General features: G+C 39.8%; 1 protein-coding gene across 8 annotated transcripts in view; it reads right to left on the bottom strand.

The window, feature by feature from the left end:
- The window catches only part of usp25 (ubiquitin specific peptidase 25), a 31,148-nt gene extending 15,354 nt beyond the window's left edge, over positions 1 to 15,794 (bottom strand). For 2 of the 8 annotated variants that reach the window (XM_010870671.4, XM_010870673.4), the window contains exons 1-8: positions 15,537 to 15,791; positions 11,975 to 12,052; positions 11,586 to 11,787; positions 9,141 to 9,264; positions 8,730 to 8,892; positions 8,014 to 8,100; positions 4,201 to 4,338; positions 1,675 to 1,751 (exon numbers count right to left, since the gene is read on the bottom strand). In XM_010870671.4, the coding sequence (XP_010868973.2) occupies positions 1,675 to 1,751; positions 4,201 to 4,338; positions 8,014 to 8,100; positions 8,730 to 8,892; positions 9,141 to 9,264; positions 11,586 to 11,787; positions 11,975 to 12,052; positions 15,537 to 15,578 (911 nt within the window). In that variant the 5' untranslated portion in view covers positions 15,579 to 15,791. Of the gene's footprint in view, positions 1 to 1,674; positions 1,752 to 4,200; positions 4,339 to 8,013; positions 8,101 to 8,729; positions 8,893 to 9,140; positions 9,265 to 11,585; positions 11,788 to 11,974; positions 12,053 to 15,536 lie in introns of all 8 variants that reach the window. The other 6 variants (XM_020048447.3, XM_020048445.3, XM_010870672.4 and 3 more) reach the window with 6 other exon arrangements.
- Positions 15,795 to 17,110: the final 1,316 nt, after the last annotated feature.

Raw genomic sequence — 17,110 nt, 5'->3', positions numbered from 1 at the left:
AGAAGAAGACCTAGCAAATTGGCAGTCGGCTCAAAAAAGGGCCGAGGGGTATTCCACAAAACTGGACTCTGTCAAACCACAACTTGAGCAAACTCTGGACATTCAGCCCCATCAAGAATGCAGAAAGTGTAGCCTGATCAGAAACCATAGCACATAACACTCTGAACCAAACCTGTTACCCACTTGGTTAAGTGGATTCATCCTGTGAAAGTAAATAAACACGGATCAGATTCTATCCCGTCCCCATGGCCTATCCCTCTGCAGAAAATCAATTTGACCTCAGAGCCTGCATTGTGCACCATGCTTTATAAACAGAACACATTAGTGGACCACGAATAGATCCTTTAGACCATTCACAAGGGTTCATTTTTCACAAAGGTTCATTTTTCAACATGTACATTTCCAAAGAAACCCAGCACAACTAGGTGCATTGCCTGTGATTTCTCCCAAGTAATAACTGAAGAGCACAGCTGCTTAAAAATCCAGATGCCTATAACCTAAAATATAGTAGCCTGCAGTATGTAACAATTGCAATGATAGCCCCATCACATAGTCAATATAGGAAAAGGGTTTCATTAAATTAATGAAGTGTAACTCCAAGGGAGTAAAACAATCCTGGCAGTTGATAAAAACTAAATATAAGAACTTCATACGAATATTTTGGAGCAAACATCTACATAATTGTTGTAGGCAGAAATAACTTAAACAACAGTGTGCACACTTCTTGTGATCAAATATATAAAAGTACAAAGTAAAAGTACTTGGTTGCGTTCACCAATTTTAGGAAGTTCCTAATTAAGACTTAAATTACCAGTTAAAAGTTTGTAATTTTTCACTCTTCATGTATATTGTATTACCCCATGGTTGATTATGAACTCCCTTTATCTTACAAACTTCCCTAAAGTGATGAACACAGCCAAACCCAGCCGACCCCTATTTACTTTGTACTTAATACACCTCTGCATGTGATGGACATTGTTTTCTGTCATTGTCATGAGAACCTATTAAATGTTGCGTGGAGTTGCACGTTGTCGAATCAACCAATGTGCTTCACTAATGATTTAAATCAGCCATTCTGGAACCAAAAAAGAATTGCAACACCCTCATCTGGTTAAGAGTAGACATACATGTTCAGTGAACCCTGAATTTGTTGAGCCATTTCTCTGGAATACCCCTCAGGACCCCATGTCTTCAACTACACACAGAACTAACATCAACACAAGGCCTTATAATATTCAATGTCTAAGGATTAGGAGAGACCGACTACCGATCTTCTAATCTTTTACAAAAAGTGCTCGTCAGTGTTATTGAACAGCTTGATAAAGTAGAAAAAAAGCTGGCGTAGTCTCTGGGCACAACAGTACACACTCAGAATGTGAGAAGAATTCCTTATGTCCCTCAAGAGGTGACCTTTACATAACGTTCATCAGATGCATACAGATTTATGGGTCGTCCTCTGAATTTTCACATTTCTTTATGACATTTCCTCTTGGCATCTGACAATATATCAACGACCTTTTGGACAACACAGACATCTGCTTTTTATTGTGTTAATATTTGCTTTAATTGTATTAATGTTTGTTTACTGTATTGTTATATATTAGTTTTACAAGCAAACACACTTCCTGTCCAGATTAATAGCTTAAAAAGGTGTTAGCAAGTCGTTTTTCGTACCTGTCCTCTTCTGCCTTCATCTGGAAGGCATCCTCCAGCCAATCCAGCAGCTTGTGTGTGAACTCACTCACATCCTGCTGTTCAGGCAACACAGACCAACATACCAATTACAACACTATCTACACAGAGACAGACCAACTAGATATATGCCTCATAGGCAACATGAAGAAATTACTTTTATGGCAACGATGAGCCGCAATTAGCACAGACTTAAGATCACTATAGAATAAATCCCTAGTTTAACTGTTCCTTTCCCAGAGAACTGAACAATTTTAAAACATGGAAAAGAAGGTAAGTGAAGGACTTGGTAATGGTTACGAGAAATGTACGCACACTAGTCGAGAATGGAATTGTTAGGCTTCAAAAGTATTCAACAGGCCCAGGCGGTCCCTTTCAGGTGTTGGTTGTTAGCTCTGAGCTCAGTGCTAGACACAGGCCACATGGGTAAACTACGACCTGTGGAGCACAGTGATCAGACTATAACCGTGCACGATCTTCCCGGGATATAGTAGCTCACTGTTATTAGGATTTGGGGCATTGACACAAACATTTTCACTATTACATTAGACTATATTAACATACAAGTGGTAATCCCCCTCTATCAATTCCTCTAGGAGTTCAGAGAGTGTCATGGTCCAGGAAATCACATTATGGATAAGAGAGGTTTATAGTGTCAGAGGCACAGGGCTTTTGCGGTTTCACTAGGCCTTGCTGTCCTTGCAGATTCAGATAAATAGTTAAAGCTTTTTGGCCGAGTCTGTGTTTGTATATCTTAGTTTCTGTTATCTAGTGGAAACCTGGGCAAGCCACCAAGCCAGAGATGTTTGTCTTTTCCTGATTGCTTGAAGTTTCCACAATTTGAATTTGTGACTGAAGTTATTTTGACCACTGTATCAGTGGATATTTTAAAACAGGCCCTCTTCACATTATGCATAATTTTCATTTAATACATCATTTTGCATTGATCTTTGCTGATGTTTTAAAAGTACACTGAAACATCGGAAATGACTGAAGATGAAAACATTTTATATTATTATTATTAAAAAATGCCTCTGGTCGCATGCAAGGGTCACATGAAAAAGAGCACAGAAACACGGGAAAAAAAAGTTTCTGTGACTAAATAACATCACCTTCAACCCGCAGTGATATTGCTGGGAAATGCATGCCCCCATGAAGCAAACAGAGAGAGCGCTGGTTTGTATTATTATTTATTGTTGTATTCATTTATTTTTTAAATCACTGTGTTGCAAGCCTCATCCTTCCTGACTCAGTTCTCAGAATTTAAGGACCCGTCAGGCCGTGTCAGGTTCAGGCTGGAACTCTAATATACCTGATATTTAATTACTGTTACATAGGTTACAATCGAATGAGTAGCCGTTTGGTTACAATCAATCTAATTGGTGACAAAAGCAGACCCAAAACAAAAATAGGTTTAACACTTTCTATTAGGAGTAAGCGAATACATGGCACAAATCCAATACCTATGTATACAATTTACAAGCCTTTGTAACAAGGCTTACAAATTCTAAACAAACAGCAGCCCAAGTACGTTCATGTTAAGATTATAGAATTTCGAGATGGGATGTCACTTCTCTAGTCCAAAATGACCTGAATCATATGGCCTACCGGTACGCAGCAGAGATTTTATGATATAGCAAAATATCACTCCAAACAAGCTAACTGGGTTGACAAAGAAATCGTAAAACATAGTATTTCCCAGAATACATCAAACCTGTCTTTATCTGTTAATATTAAATCTATTTTAGATTTCTAAATCATGTCCAATTTAATTTGCCACAGGTGGCCTCCATCAATCCAGTTCTTGAGACAACAAGTACACTCAAAGGACCCCGTATGCATCTGACCAGAATTAGAGTGTCATGGCAAAGGGTCTAAAATCTTATGCACATGCGATATTAACATTTCCCCTTTTCAATAAATTGGCACATATTTTGATTTGTCATTATGGGGTAATGAATGTAGATTGATGGGAAACAAATGCTATTGCTTCTAAACTAAGTGTATAACACAAAATGTGGAGAAGGTGAAGGGGTATAAATACTTTCCAAAAGCTACTTTACATTGCCGACCAATTTTAGTAGATCTGAGGTACTGCTCAAGTGATTAATTGGGGGCAGCAGGTATTCTAGTGTTTAGAGTATCTGACCAGTAATCGAAAGATTGTTAGATCAATTCCCAGAGCTGGTGAGAAGAAAGATCACATTTTTTAGTCTGTTAATTTAACTATAACTGTTCCCCGGTCACTGCCGAAAATGAGTGTGTTCTCAGTAAACTTACCTGATAAAACAAGGTAAAAACAAACACACAAAGACGTATGTTGTTTTTGTATTATGAGCTATTATGAGCCCAACAAGTGAAAAAAAAAATAACATTCTGCCAGACTACTTAAATGCATTCTGTGACTTTGTAAATGAGGCTTTTGAAATAAATTGTATAGATTCTATTTGAAATTGTATGTGATTGATTCATGACAGCAGGTTTTGCACAGATTGCTTGCATGCTGACCTGCTGAGATTCGCTGGACTTGAAGGCGTCTTTGAGAATCTCCACAGCGCGAGATGGGTCCACATACTTCCTCTTAGAACCCACCATGAGGGAGAACAGGTTCCTCAGCTCCTGCATAAAGGGAAGATTCCTGTGCTCCTATGGAACAATAACGAAGGAACCAAACAAACAGGGTACTAGTTAGTATGACAACTCAGCTTTTAGAGTAAGGGAATAAAGAGTTTTCATATTACATATTTCATATTACAGTGTTTTAATCACAGCCATGTTTCAGAACACATAGACAAAATTAAGAAGTAACACTAAAACCTATTATAATTTCACATTCAGGGTTTAAGATGGTGGTGTGCCCATCAAAACAAGAAACACAGGTATTATTCCGCTTCATGCAAGGAATGTGTTTCTCTATTGGAGCGTAGTGATTTGACGCTGAGTTGACCCAATAAATCCACGAGCTGGAGTGAGATGTAAGAGAGGGAGAACCTCAGGGCTCTAAATAAAGCTGGACACTGATTGTCTGACAGCACCAACTGCTAGAAATGAATGAATAATTTTTAAGTTACAAATTAAATCTGTGGTGCGTCTCCGTTATGAAAATGTACATTATTGTACAATCAGGGTCAACTCTTAATGCTATTTATTAGTAGGGATCGATCCCATGTCACATTTTTGCGTTCTGTGATTTGGTACAGATTTAAACCATCACGTGTCTGGTTCCTATGAAACTATGACAAAATCCCCTGAAAATGTAGTTTTGGTATTATTCCCTCCACATTCTGGCTCATTTTCATTACACCTAATGGCTGCAATTACAGCCTTCAGTCTATCCACATTCTCTAACACATTTGCATATCTGGAGACCACTACTTCTCCATAGAAAAATGCTGCCACCACCATGCCTCCATGTAGGGGACGTTGCTCTATAGATTATGTTTGGTGTTAAGCTGTAAGTCCGTTAGAATTGCCATAGGCTTCTTGGTGGTCTCAGGTTTAGAGAACATGTTCTTTTCTAGACATTTTCAGTTATGCGATATTCTCTTCATTTCGGGATAATGGACTATTATACTGTGTTCCAAGGGATAGTACTGTTCATGCTAAACATCATTGTATGTATATTCTACATGTTTGACAATATAGTTTATTAGCTGTTTTGTTTAATTTATATGCTCATCTCTACCAAGGTTAGAAAGATTTTAAGATGACTAAATATATGGCTAAACAAGTGTTACCCTATATGACAGAATAACCAAGAAAATTTAAATTCAAAATGTTCTTTTAGACCCCTGCTTGATTACACCTGGCCTGCTTGTAACCGAATATATGCCTGTATGCCATTGTTACAGAAACAGAATTAGATCACTATCAAATTGATTTTGAAGCTTGTGGTGTCAGAGGGCAAACTATCAATTTACAGATCAAACATTTCGGTCCTGACAGTCTTTTAATGATATGACAACTTAGAGAAAAATATGTGGCTGTATCTAACTGAATTCCAAAGCCATAGTCTGTGAAACACACTGCCAACATTTTCCAGACCTTGTGCTTTCAGAAATGGTAATGGCACTAGTTTCCACCTGAAACGGTGGGGTTATACAAATTATTTTTGGATGTTTGTCTGGATAATCTCATGTCTTGAAAAACACTGCATTTAACCGGTCCATTGTTATGTTTATGCAATTCACACACAACAGGGTCTTCATTAAAACCTGAGAGGAAAAAAACTATTCTGAAGACTGAACGTATACAGATGTTTAAATGGGAAAACCAACTCCATCAAGGGCTTGTGTTCCATATGTTACTGGAGTTTCAGTGCCAAGTAGCGTATAGGTCAGTGGAATTCGGGACTCCCTGCTGAGATTTTACTATTTCTTGTGTGGTTGGCATAGGTGGAAATCTTGATTTGTCCCCTCCAATATATGACTGTAAACATAACTATTTAATAATATTAATAACAGGCAATGAAAGCACTTGTGCTGATTATAGACACTCAATAGCAGGTTTTTATGTTTCAAAAGATTGTGAAATCCTGCCCTTTGCCTCACAATGGTTTGATCCACTGCTCCACAGCCCTCAACAGTGGCACATCAAGCAGGTGTGTGGGAATCTGATGTTGGTGGCTGACATTCAGTAAGTAGTCCAAACAACGGATTTGTTAGACATTTCTTTAGACATTTCAATACAATAAGACATTTATAACCATCATCAGTCTTCATTTTTACTGCATTGAATTACACACTTTGTTAGCTGACATTTGCTAGCTAGCTACAGTAACAATAACCAATGTTTGCAGCTGTTTGAATTCAAGTCAATGAGAGAAGCTTGCAATGCAATGTACACTCACCTAAAGGATTATTAGGAACACCTGTTCAATTTCTCATGCAATCATCTAATCAACCAATCACATGGCAGTTGCATTTAGGGGTGTGGTCTTGGTCAAGACAATCTCCTGAACTCCAAACTCAATGTAAGAATGGGAAAGAAAGGTGATTTAAGCAATTTTGAGAGTGAAATGGTTGTTGGTGCCAGACGGGCCGGTCTGAGTATTTCACAATCTGCTCAGTTACTGGGATTTTCACGCACAAACATTTCTAGGGTTTACAATGAATGGTGTGAAAAGGGAAAAACATCCAGTATGCGGCAGTCCTGTGGGCAAAAATGCCTTGTTGATGCTAGAGGTCAGAGGAGAATGGGCCGACTGATTGAAGCTGATAGAAGAGCAACTTTGACTGAAATAACCACTCGTTACAACCGAGGTATGCAGCAAAGCATTTGTGAAGCCACAACACGCACAACCTTGAGGCGGATGGGCTACAACAGCAGAAGATCCCACCGGGTACCACTAATCTCCACAAATAGGAAAAAGAGGCTACAATTTGCACGAGCTCACCAAAATTGGACAGTTGAAGACTGGAAGAATGTTGCCTGGTCTGATGAGTCTCGATTTCTGTTGAGAGTCAGAATTTGGCGTAAACAGAATGAGAACATGGATCCCTCATGCCTTGTTACCACTGTGAAGGCTGGTGGTGGTGGTGTAATGGTGTGGGGGATGTTTTCTTGCCACACTTTGGGCCTCTTAGTGCCAATTGGGCATCTTTTAAATGCCACGGCCTACCTGAGCATTGTTTCTGACCATGTCCATCCCATGGCTACTTCCAGCAGGATAATGCACCATGTCACAAAGCTCAAATCATTTCAAATTGGTTTCTTGAACATGACAATGAGTTCACTGTACTGAAATGGCCCCCACAGTCACCAGATCTCAACCCAATAGAGCATCTTTGGGATGTGTTGGAACGGGAGCTTCGTGTCCTGGATGTGCAACCCACAAATCTCCATCAACTGCAAGATGCTAACCTATCAATATGGGCCAACATTTCTAAAGAATGCTTTCAGCACCTTGTTGAATCAATGCCACGTAGAATTAAGGCAGTTCTGAAGGCGAAAGGGGGTCAAACACAGTATTAGTATGGTGTTCCTAATAATCCTTTAGGTGAGTGTATATGGTGCTTCTTAGCTGGCAAGGTGACTTTGTTCGTGTCTTCGTCTGAAAGGCACTCAAAGCAGATAGCTTACATGAGGTTAATCCAGTCCATTTGTTTTAGGTTGGTAGAGTTCACACACAATAGCTGAATTTGCAAAGCTACAATAGCGAGCAAACCAGTGGTGCAAACTAAAACAGTAGTACAGCCCTACTTTTGGTGTCCCCCTCAGGAATTATCTTGAGAAAATCTCTTGTAATTATCCCCTCCAAAGCTGACCCATCCAAATTTTCACCCCTGGTGGTTGGGTAGGTGTACGATGGTGGTAGCTCACCTTCTGATTACGAGGCAAGTCTTGAACTCTGGCAGGAGGTGAGTAGTGTAGCACCAGCCTCTGGAACTCCAGCAGGTTGAACAGAGACTAGAAACAAGCAGGCATATGTAAACCCTTTTTCAACTTTCAACCAGAATAACATTTGTGTAAAATTAAAAGCGATTGTGTAATTTAAAATGTAGTTATCAGAAGTTATACAATCATCATCATCATCATCATCATCATCACCCTTCAGCTGCTAACATTTGCAAAGGTGCATGGGTACTGATTATAGAAGAATGTTACAAACTAAATGTCCATTCATTCCTTTATATAAAGGATTTTACACAAATCTAGAAGGAGAACATTTAGTTATTGGAGTGGTCACTGTATCACCTGCTTTTACCAACTCTCAGATTCTGGGAACAGAGAGCTAAAACATGAGACTGTACCGTCGGCTTAAGAAGTCCCATTAGGCACAGGGATAAGGCAGGGATCATGGGATGCTGGAGACACTACGTCTAGCATTTCTGCACATTTTTCCCTCCGTCAAGGGTCTTTACAACGTAATCCATAGCGATGGACAGGGCAGAAATCTTTCTAGAAAGAACTCAAGGATATGAATCCTCGCTCGTATTTGATCAATTCCAAAGGTTGGACTCGTTATTCAGTAGTAAACTCCTGTACTGAATGAACCAGACAGAGGATGCTCTGCGTCACATGAACATAATAGCCACCTGGATGACAGCGCTGAACCAGCAGGTGTTGCCCACGTTCTTCAGCCCCACAGGGCAGTTCTCCATCCTCTTCCTGTCGTGGGGATTGGGCGAGTCACTCCAGACCTCTGTGTGTGTTCGCTTCAGGCTTGCCTTATTTTCCGCTATGCTGGCCTCAAGAACTCTGCAAAGAGTGCAACACAACAAGTACCCCCACCCCCACTTAAATCAGCAGATCTTCATTACACATCCAACAAAACAATATTGACATTTAGGAAATCAAACAAAACGAACAGAAAAACCTGTAGTGCCTTGCTCAATCTGATTTAAGTGTGCATACTGTTGACATTTCAACAATATAAAAACAACTCAAACTCTCCTCCTTCAGCTCAGCAAAAGGCAAGGATAGTGGTGGTGTTGAGCCCACTCTACCTGCTAATAGCCTGCTCCTCGTCGGTTATACCAGTCTCTCTGAAGGCCCGGCTAGACTCCTCCAGGCTGAGAGCGATGGCCCTCTGGAGGTCATCCTTGTCATCGCCTGTCAGGTCAATCACATCTGAGAGACATATAATACTTTAAAACCTAAATAATTAACCCCAAGTCCCCATTCTCTACAAAAGTGCATACATCACAAGATTCTGTCCTCACAGATAGTCCCTCTCACATAAGTGTCACAGGAAATGGCAGACAATGTTTTTTTAATCACTGCTTAAGGTAACTACTTAGTTCTCCGAGCTTTTCTATGGAATGGTGTGGACATAGTCCAACATAATGATGGTGGCATATCTTGGCCATTGGTAATGCTAATAAGTAGGTCATTGAGCAGCTAGCTCGCCCAGCCTAGCCATCCCACATGGCACTGTTTTAATGGACTGGTTAGGAAGTAAGGTGGAGGGATACCCCCCATTTGCTTTTGCCACAAATACATCAAAAGGATAAATGTTTGAGGAATTTATTAACATAATGACGTCTTATGAATCTTATTTTCACAACTCAGTTACTTTAAAAAGACACACAGGGAAAATGCACAAAGAGAAAAAGAAAGCCTACATTAAGGGACATTAGACTATAATATGACAAAACCAATAAAAAGACAAAGATGAGTCATTGTCAGAGTAGTTAATATAGCAACATGGCATCCACCTCCTACCAGACACTGTAGGCTGGGTTAGCTAAATTGTAGTTGTCCTTATTTGATACTATTCAAGGTTCATTAATTAGGTCATTACTGAATTAAAGGCTTAGCGGTGTATCTGAATGACCTATTATAATGTTCCTTAATAGAAGCATATGCATCTACAGCAAAAGCAGGACTTCTCATTAGTCTAAGAACATTTCCCAGAAATTATATGCATTTTTTTTTTGCCATGAAACATTTCACTCAGATGCACATTAAGCGAAATATGTTCATACAAAATGAACTGCTCACACACAAGTACCCTCCATAATCATTGGGACAGTGGTTTTACTTTTTCGTTTTGGTTCTAAATCCAAATATTTGGATGTGAAATCAAACAATTACTATAAGGTTAAAGCATATATTCTCAGCTTAAATTTTAGTATATTTTTGTAGATATTGTGTCACCATTTTGAAACTTTATTTTTATACATAATTTCTACTATGATACCTGTTTCAGGGCTCCAAAAGCACAAACTCATAATGTCACAATTAAGCACTTATCCTTTGTAAACAATAACTGCCTGAAAACTAAGACCAACTGGCCCCACCAGATGCTGGGTATATACTTTTGTAATACCTGTACTGCAGCCACATTCAGCTGTTTGTCTTGAGGCATTTGTGCCTTACGTCTGAACTTTAGCAAATGAAAGGCATGCTCAGGTAGATTTAAATGCTGAGATTGACTTGGCCAGTCAGACACTCTTCCATTTTTGGTCCTGAAAAACTCCCTAGTTGCTATGACAGTGTGTTTGGGGTCATTGATTTGTCCAATGTGTTGAGAACGTACGTCGTAAGACAAGATGTTTCTGTACACTGAAATTAACTTGTTTCAGTGGTAGTCACAACACACCCGCTACCGTATTGCAGATGAGACGGTATGCTGTGGATGATGGTCAGTTCCTTTTTTCTCCACACTCTGGTATAACTTCATCGGTCTCATCTGTGCAAAATACATTTTAGCAAACTGTAACTTGACCATCTTCTAATGGAGGTTAACTAGTGTTTTGGACTTTCAAGTGTAGCCTCTTTAGTTTTGCTGGAGCAGCCTTCTGCTGATGGTAGGGTAATAGCTGACACATCCACACCTACAGTGCCTCCGGAGTGTTCCTGATCCATCTGACTTTATCATCCTGGCCAGACCAAAAATACATACTTCTACAAGTTGTATGATAGTTCACTACATTAAAATAAAATAGTATGTGGGAACTATTTAAATAGTAACAAATACAGTGTCTTAAAACAGGAACACTTATTTCATACTACAGTATACTTATAATACATGACTGGACATTAAGTACATGTTACCAGTCAAACATTCACCTGAATGGGTGTGTCCAAACACTTGACTGGTACTATACCAAAAGTATTAGTGATAATATACATCAATTCTTGAAGTGTGATATTACCGGCTGATATGTTTAGGGTTATGTAGCTTATTAATTAAACTACAATGTTTTTGTCTCATAATGGCTTCCTTTTCTTTCATTGTTTGTCATATGAAGGACATCAATAAAAGGCTCCAAATGGAAAATGTCAAGCCAACTGTCCAATCACTTCGGGAGCCCTGAAATGGGGTACAATGTATAAAAAATTTAATATTTTACTGTCCTGATAATCTGAGGGTACTGTGTTTTCGAAACTACAGATAAATTTTTTCTTATGCCTACACCTGAGAAAAGGAAAAGGCAGATACTCACTGGGATCTCCCTGGCTAGGACCAGCCCCGGGCAGTGCTGGGTGAGATGAGTACTCACTGGTGTCTGCTTGGCTGCCCACACTAATGTATCTGTCGTTGCCCACTTGGGTGGTCTGGTAGTAGGTGGCCTCATCTTGCTGAGGCACCTTGGCATTTTTCTCAGTCAGAAAGGCCACCGCCTCCACCAGGTCTCCATTACTGACCTGCAGGGAAAACAGAGTTAGAGCTAGACTGACAGAAACCGCTCATGATGTGGACTGGGGTGGGACCACGCGTTTTCTGGGAGATCAATGAAACATATGAGCTCCTGTTGCAGATCGAAGGAAATTAACAACAGCGTCGCTGTCATTCTGAGGTCACGGCACCGTCCGTCAGTGTGAGTTGTGTTACCTGCAGGGCCTGCTGGAGCAGTTGGACATCAGTGGTGCCCGTGACCTCTCTCAGCTGGTTCAGGAGAGTCTGCTGGTGCTGTCAGGAGACACACAAAGGTCACCAGAAACAAAGAGAAAGAAGAAACAGAAGGGCAACAGAGAAAGAGCGAGAGGGACCGAGGGAGAGAAATCACAAGATGCTTGAAAAGCAGACTTGACAGACCAGACCTGGATTTGAGTTTCACAAGATAATGGGAGTAGTAAGAAATAGCTTTGCTAAGTTGATTTTCACAAAATCTAAAGAGGAGATCTAGATTGGAGCCAATATCTTAAATAGTTGGAACTGTCATTACTACAACCACCTGAATTTGACTGGCCTTTTTACTGTTGGCCCCCATAAATCTACTTTAAATCAATAAAGTAGCTTTGATTTCATAGTTGACAAATGCTCAGTTTGGCACAACATAACAGCTAGGCCAATTACGTATTTCCTGAAACGTTGCAATGATGTTGCCTACAAGTGTGATTGGAGACACCCACTAGAGAAGCACTGCTGACACGTTTTCATACTAAACCATGTTTGAACATACCAAATCCATGCAGGTCTTTTCTAAACAAATGACCACTGCTCTCATCATCAGACAGATGTGACACAGGCCCAACTGGTGATCAAGAGCTTACCACCACACAATGGCCGTGTCCAATAAACAATAAGCCAATGCATTACATATCTTGGCCAAGTGCACTCAGACACTTTAGGCACTTAGCTACTTTCAGGACCTGAGGCTCAGCCCCCTATTCCAGATCCTACGCTAGCAGCCATATAGGCTAATACAGTTAGTAAACTGTGCGATGCAAAGACGCCATTATACGATAGCTACATTCTACTGCTCCACACCTCCAAATATTTCAGAGGTTTGAAAGTGAGAAGTATTCACCCTGGACCTGTCTGGGCCACCGTGTTTCCCAGGGCAATTAGAGAGAAAATACACTCCATATGTTAGAGTAACGAAAAATAAATGAATGCCCCAACCTAGCCCTCAGTCTCACTCCCTGGCCAGCCTCCCATTCAGGCTTGGCAGTGCTCTAAGGACAGTGAATCAAACCCAGAGATCACTGCGAGGCCAAGTTCACCCTGACTCAGCCAAATAAAAACACTCCTCCCCAGAATAGAATTCAAAATAACCTCATTGTTATTGTTATTAGGTGTTCATCGTAAATTAGCATAACGGTAATATGAAAATCACACTTACTGTTAATATTCTGTCTTGTTATCATACCTAAATGGTTGTTGTTTCATTAGCAGGGTAAGAATTTTTATTCCACCAGCCAACGTTTTCATCACATGCGATGTTGAAGGGAATATGTTGCCGTCAAATATGCTTTCCCAAACACACAGGTGAGAGTGGCCAGGACCCAAAGTAAAAACTCATCCCTTACAAATGGAATCTCAACTAATGACTTTAAATATTAAAGGAACCTAGTGTTTGATTCTTGCTTTAGAAATGTAGACTGTTTTTTCTTAATTTATGAGGTGGCTGGATGTTGTGTTAGAGGGCCAGTAGGGAGCACTCTTCCTTCAAAACATCCAATCGTAATGCCCAAGGACAGTGAAGGGGCCCTGTGTAAAGTTCTGTGTTTTGGATGGGATGTTTAAGTTGTCCTCCTTATGCTCTGTGGTCACAAAAGATCCCATGGCAATTATCATAGGTAGGGGTGTTAACATGTAAACTACAGCAAACAGGGAGGTGCTGTGCAGTGAATGGACAGCAGGGCTACATTCCCGATGGCCTATGCTTTCTTTTGCCATATCATACACAATGAACACATCTAATTAATCTATGGACCTAATAGGAGTTCAATTTAGCAAAGTTCTTGTTTTTGAATAATAAAAGTGTTAAACTTTATTATCCTATTTGCAATACTGTCAGTGATTAATGCTCTTGAAATGCATAAAGGGCATAAGATCCTTCCTCCCATAGCTGTGCTTTAAAAAAAAAATGTATTCCAAGGTTGTCTCAAACAACTTGATATCTATACCTCACAAGTGCATTTATAATAAAAGTAAAAAAACAATACGATGAATACAATCTGACTATAAAGCATTTTATAACACTTGAAAACACAAAATATTTTAAGAGGTGTGTAATATGTTGATAATGATATCATCAATGTAAGCTCTATCAGACATTTCAACATTCCCTACTAATGGGAATGAGCAAGATTTAACAAGGCAATTTGGCAGCTAGCCTAATTTGAATAGGTGCCAATGGCAGATTGAGGGATTTTAGCATCTGTACCCCAAAAGTGGGGGCCATTGTGAAACGTGTTTTCGTAATCCGCCCGTAACCTTTAAGGTACTGAGATTTCCATAACCTTTTCAAAACTCGCGGACAGTCAGTATGCCGCGATCAGGACCAAAACCAAGTTTGCACAACTGCGCTCTGGAGACTTAAAACACTGCACCACTTGGAAGCCCAAAATAGAATGCCATTGAATTAGGTAAAATAAACTGCTGGTGAAGTCTTAAACATGTTACATTTATTTTATTTTGATGGTCTATCAGAAATAATGAATGGTTTGAGTTCCCTACATTTATTGTCACTCCTGCTTGATCTCATAATTTATAAATCACAAGGTCAAAATAAACAATTAAAGCATTAAAAATGGTATGTTGTTTGGTCTCAATTGAACGATACGCATGTTAGGCATAAGTTCCATAGCATTTTAAGAAATTGTAGAAATAGGTTATTAGTTTTTACTGTAGTAATAACTAGAATCTAGAAACAACCCTCCGGTCTGGCAGTCACTACATGTAAACAACCATATCACAACAGTAATTTGAGTACAGTAACGTTAGCCAACCAGCTCAGGCACACAGCCAGATCATGTGTTGGGTCAAGTGGGGCTGATTTGTATGGTGAAAGCAACGGTGTCTTGCCATCTTCTAACCCATCAACCGTAAATTAAGTGCAACTGGCAGCTTCTAACGGTATCGTCCTAGCTAACTGGTAAGCTAGCTAGGTAGTTAACAATTTACAACGAGTTAGTTATACTACTGTAGATGTATCGGCAGCTCGCTAGCATCTGGCAAGAGATCAAATCAATGGCCTGAATCTGTCAGAATATGAGTCACCTAAAATTCTTTGCGAAACAGTTTTGATTTAGCCACTCTATAACGGCCTTGTTATGGGTGGTTATGTTGTTATAAACTGAAGACATTTTAGATGTCCCCACCAATAGGCGTGTCACTGTTGGTAAACTTAGCTAGCTACGTTAGCTGGGCTGGGCTAGTTATAACATCGGCACGCTAGCTTACTTGCTGGTCCTGTAATGTTAGTTATCTAACTAGGCAAATAACAATCCGTGATCTTGTTCTTTATGTGACAAATGTATTATTTAAAACCATCCAATGCATGCTGGTAAATAATAGTACTCTATGAGCCCGTGAACACGACTGTGAAAAGATCTAAAGACCAGACTTTCCCTGCCAGTATTGCTAGCTAACGTTAGCTGGCTATTTAGCAAGTAGGCGGAGAACGAAAACATTGCCACAGCGATGTAACGTTGACTAGACCTACCTTCTGAGAATGCTGTTGGAGGACATTCTGCTCCACGGTCATGGCCGGTTGAGAGTGCAACAAAAACAAATTCAAAACAAGGCTAAAACACCTAGCTAGCTACAGTAGTTACATCCAAGTGAAATAAAATAACAGTTAAGATGTCCCCCAGTTAATAACCGCGATAGCGGGCGCCATGGGAAATGCAGGCATGGAGGAAAACATACACGCAGATGGTACTGGATCGCGTTTCTGATATCGATTAATACTGTCTTTTTAACTTCACGTACATCACGGATCTAGCTGTAGAATGACGTAATGAGGACTTCTGTTATCTGTTATAGTCAGATTGTAAACCCACCGGCCAGCGAAAACACATCCGCTTTGGGGTTTGTTGGTATTAATTTTTCTCCATAATACCATATTTACAGACGTGTATATTTTGCTGTATAAGGTTTGTTATCTGATGAAGTAATGTTGAAAGAAGATGGAATATTCGCTAATTGAAAATGACTAATTAAAATGACAAAAAATGTCAGTTACATCCAACAACAAAACAATATATTTGGTTAACTAGGCTGATGAATTAAAACAGCAATTATCAAATTTAATATTGCAGAACGACATATTTTTTACATTCAAATCTGGCCGAAAATATACAATTAAGGTATCGCAGAGTGAATGTCACTATGGTATCGGATATGTACCACAAACAACTGAGATGCCTCAATGCTATTATGAACCGGTTTCCAAAGTAATAACAGCGGGGAAAATAAATGTTATACCTGTGGTATACGGTCTCATAACATTGGCCATCAGCCAATCAATATTCAGGATACAATCCACCGGGTTTATAATATTGAATTGTTGGCTTATTGTATAACACCGTGTATTCTAGAGCGCATTCTAGCTAATCAGCTACAAATTCAACTATACTGTGGTACAGCTTTCTCGGATTTTAGATTAGATTAAACTTTTTTGTCGTTGAACAGTATGAGTAAAGTACAACGAAATGCAGTTAGCATCTAACCAGAAGTGCAAATAGAGTACAGGAAATGTACACGTATTAAGTATAGTGTATGTTACAAATGAAGTGTATAGATGTGCAGTGAAGGCAAATACAGTACAAATTACAATTCTAAATGAGCAATGAAGGCAAATAGGGGAGGGCTGAAAATTTAAAGTTTTAAGTATATGTATGTACAAGTGGGAAATGAATAGTTGTGCGTTGAGGCAAATGCAAGTACAAATAGCAATTCTGACTGTGCAGTCAAGCAAGTTGGAAGCGTATGGGAATATGTGCAACTGAAAATGCAGGGATAGCTGCAATGAGGTTCTCGAGGTAGACACGTACATAGTTGTACAAGGGAGTAGTGCCACAAGGTCCATGAGAGGCAGTACTAAGCAGTGGGAGGGAGGGTATGGTTAGTGATGGGTCACAGAGTTCAGCAGCGTTACAGTGAATGGAAAGAAACTGTTCCTGAGCCTGCTGGTGTGGGAATGAAGAGACCTGTACTGCCTGCCTGATGGTAGTAGTGCAAACAGTTTGTGGCATGGGTGTGAAGGGTCTCTGATGATGCCACTCGCCCCACACA

This window comes from Esox lucius, chromosome 7, assembly GCF_011004845.1.
Source record: "Esox lucius isolate fEsoLuc1 chromosome 7, fEsoLuc1.pri, whole genome shotgun sequence".
Classification (NCBI taxonomy): domain Eukaryota; kingdom Metazoa; phylum Chordata; class Actinopteri; order Esociformes; family Esocidae; genus Esox; species Esox lucius.
Note: the sequence above shows the minus strand (reverse complement) of the source record. Positions and strands in the feature narration are given on the sequence as shown.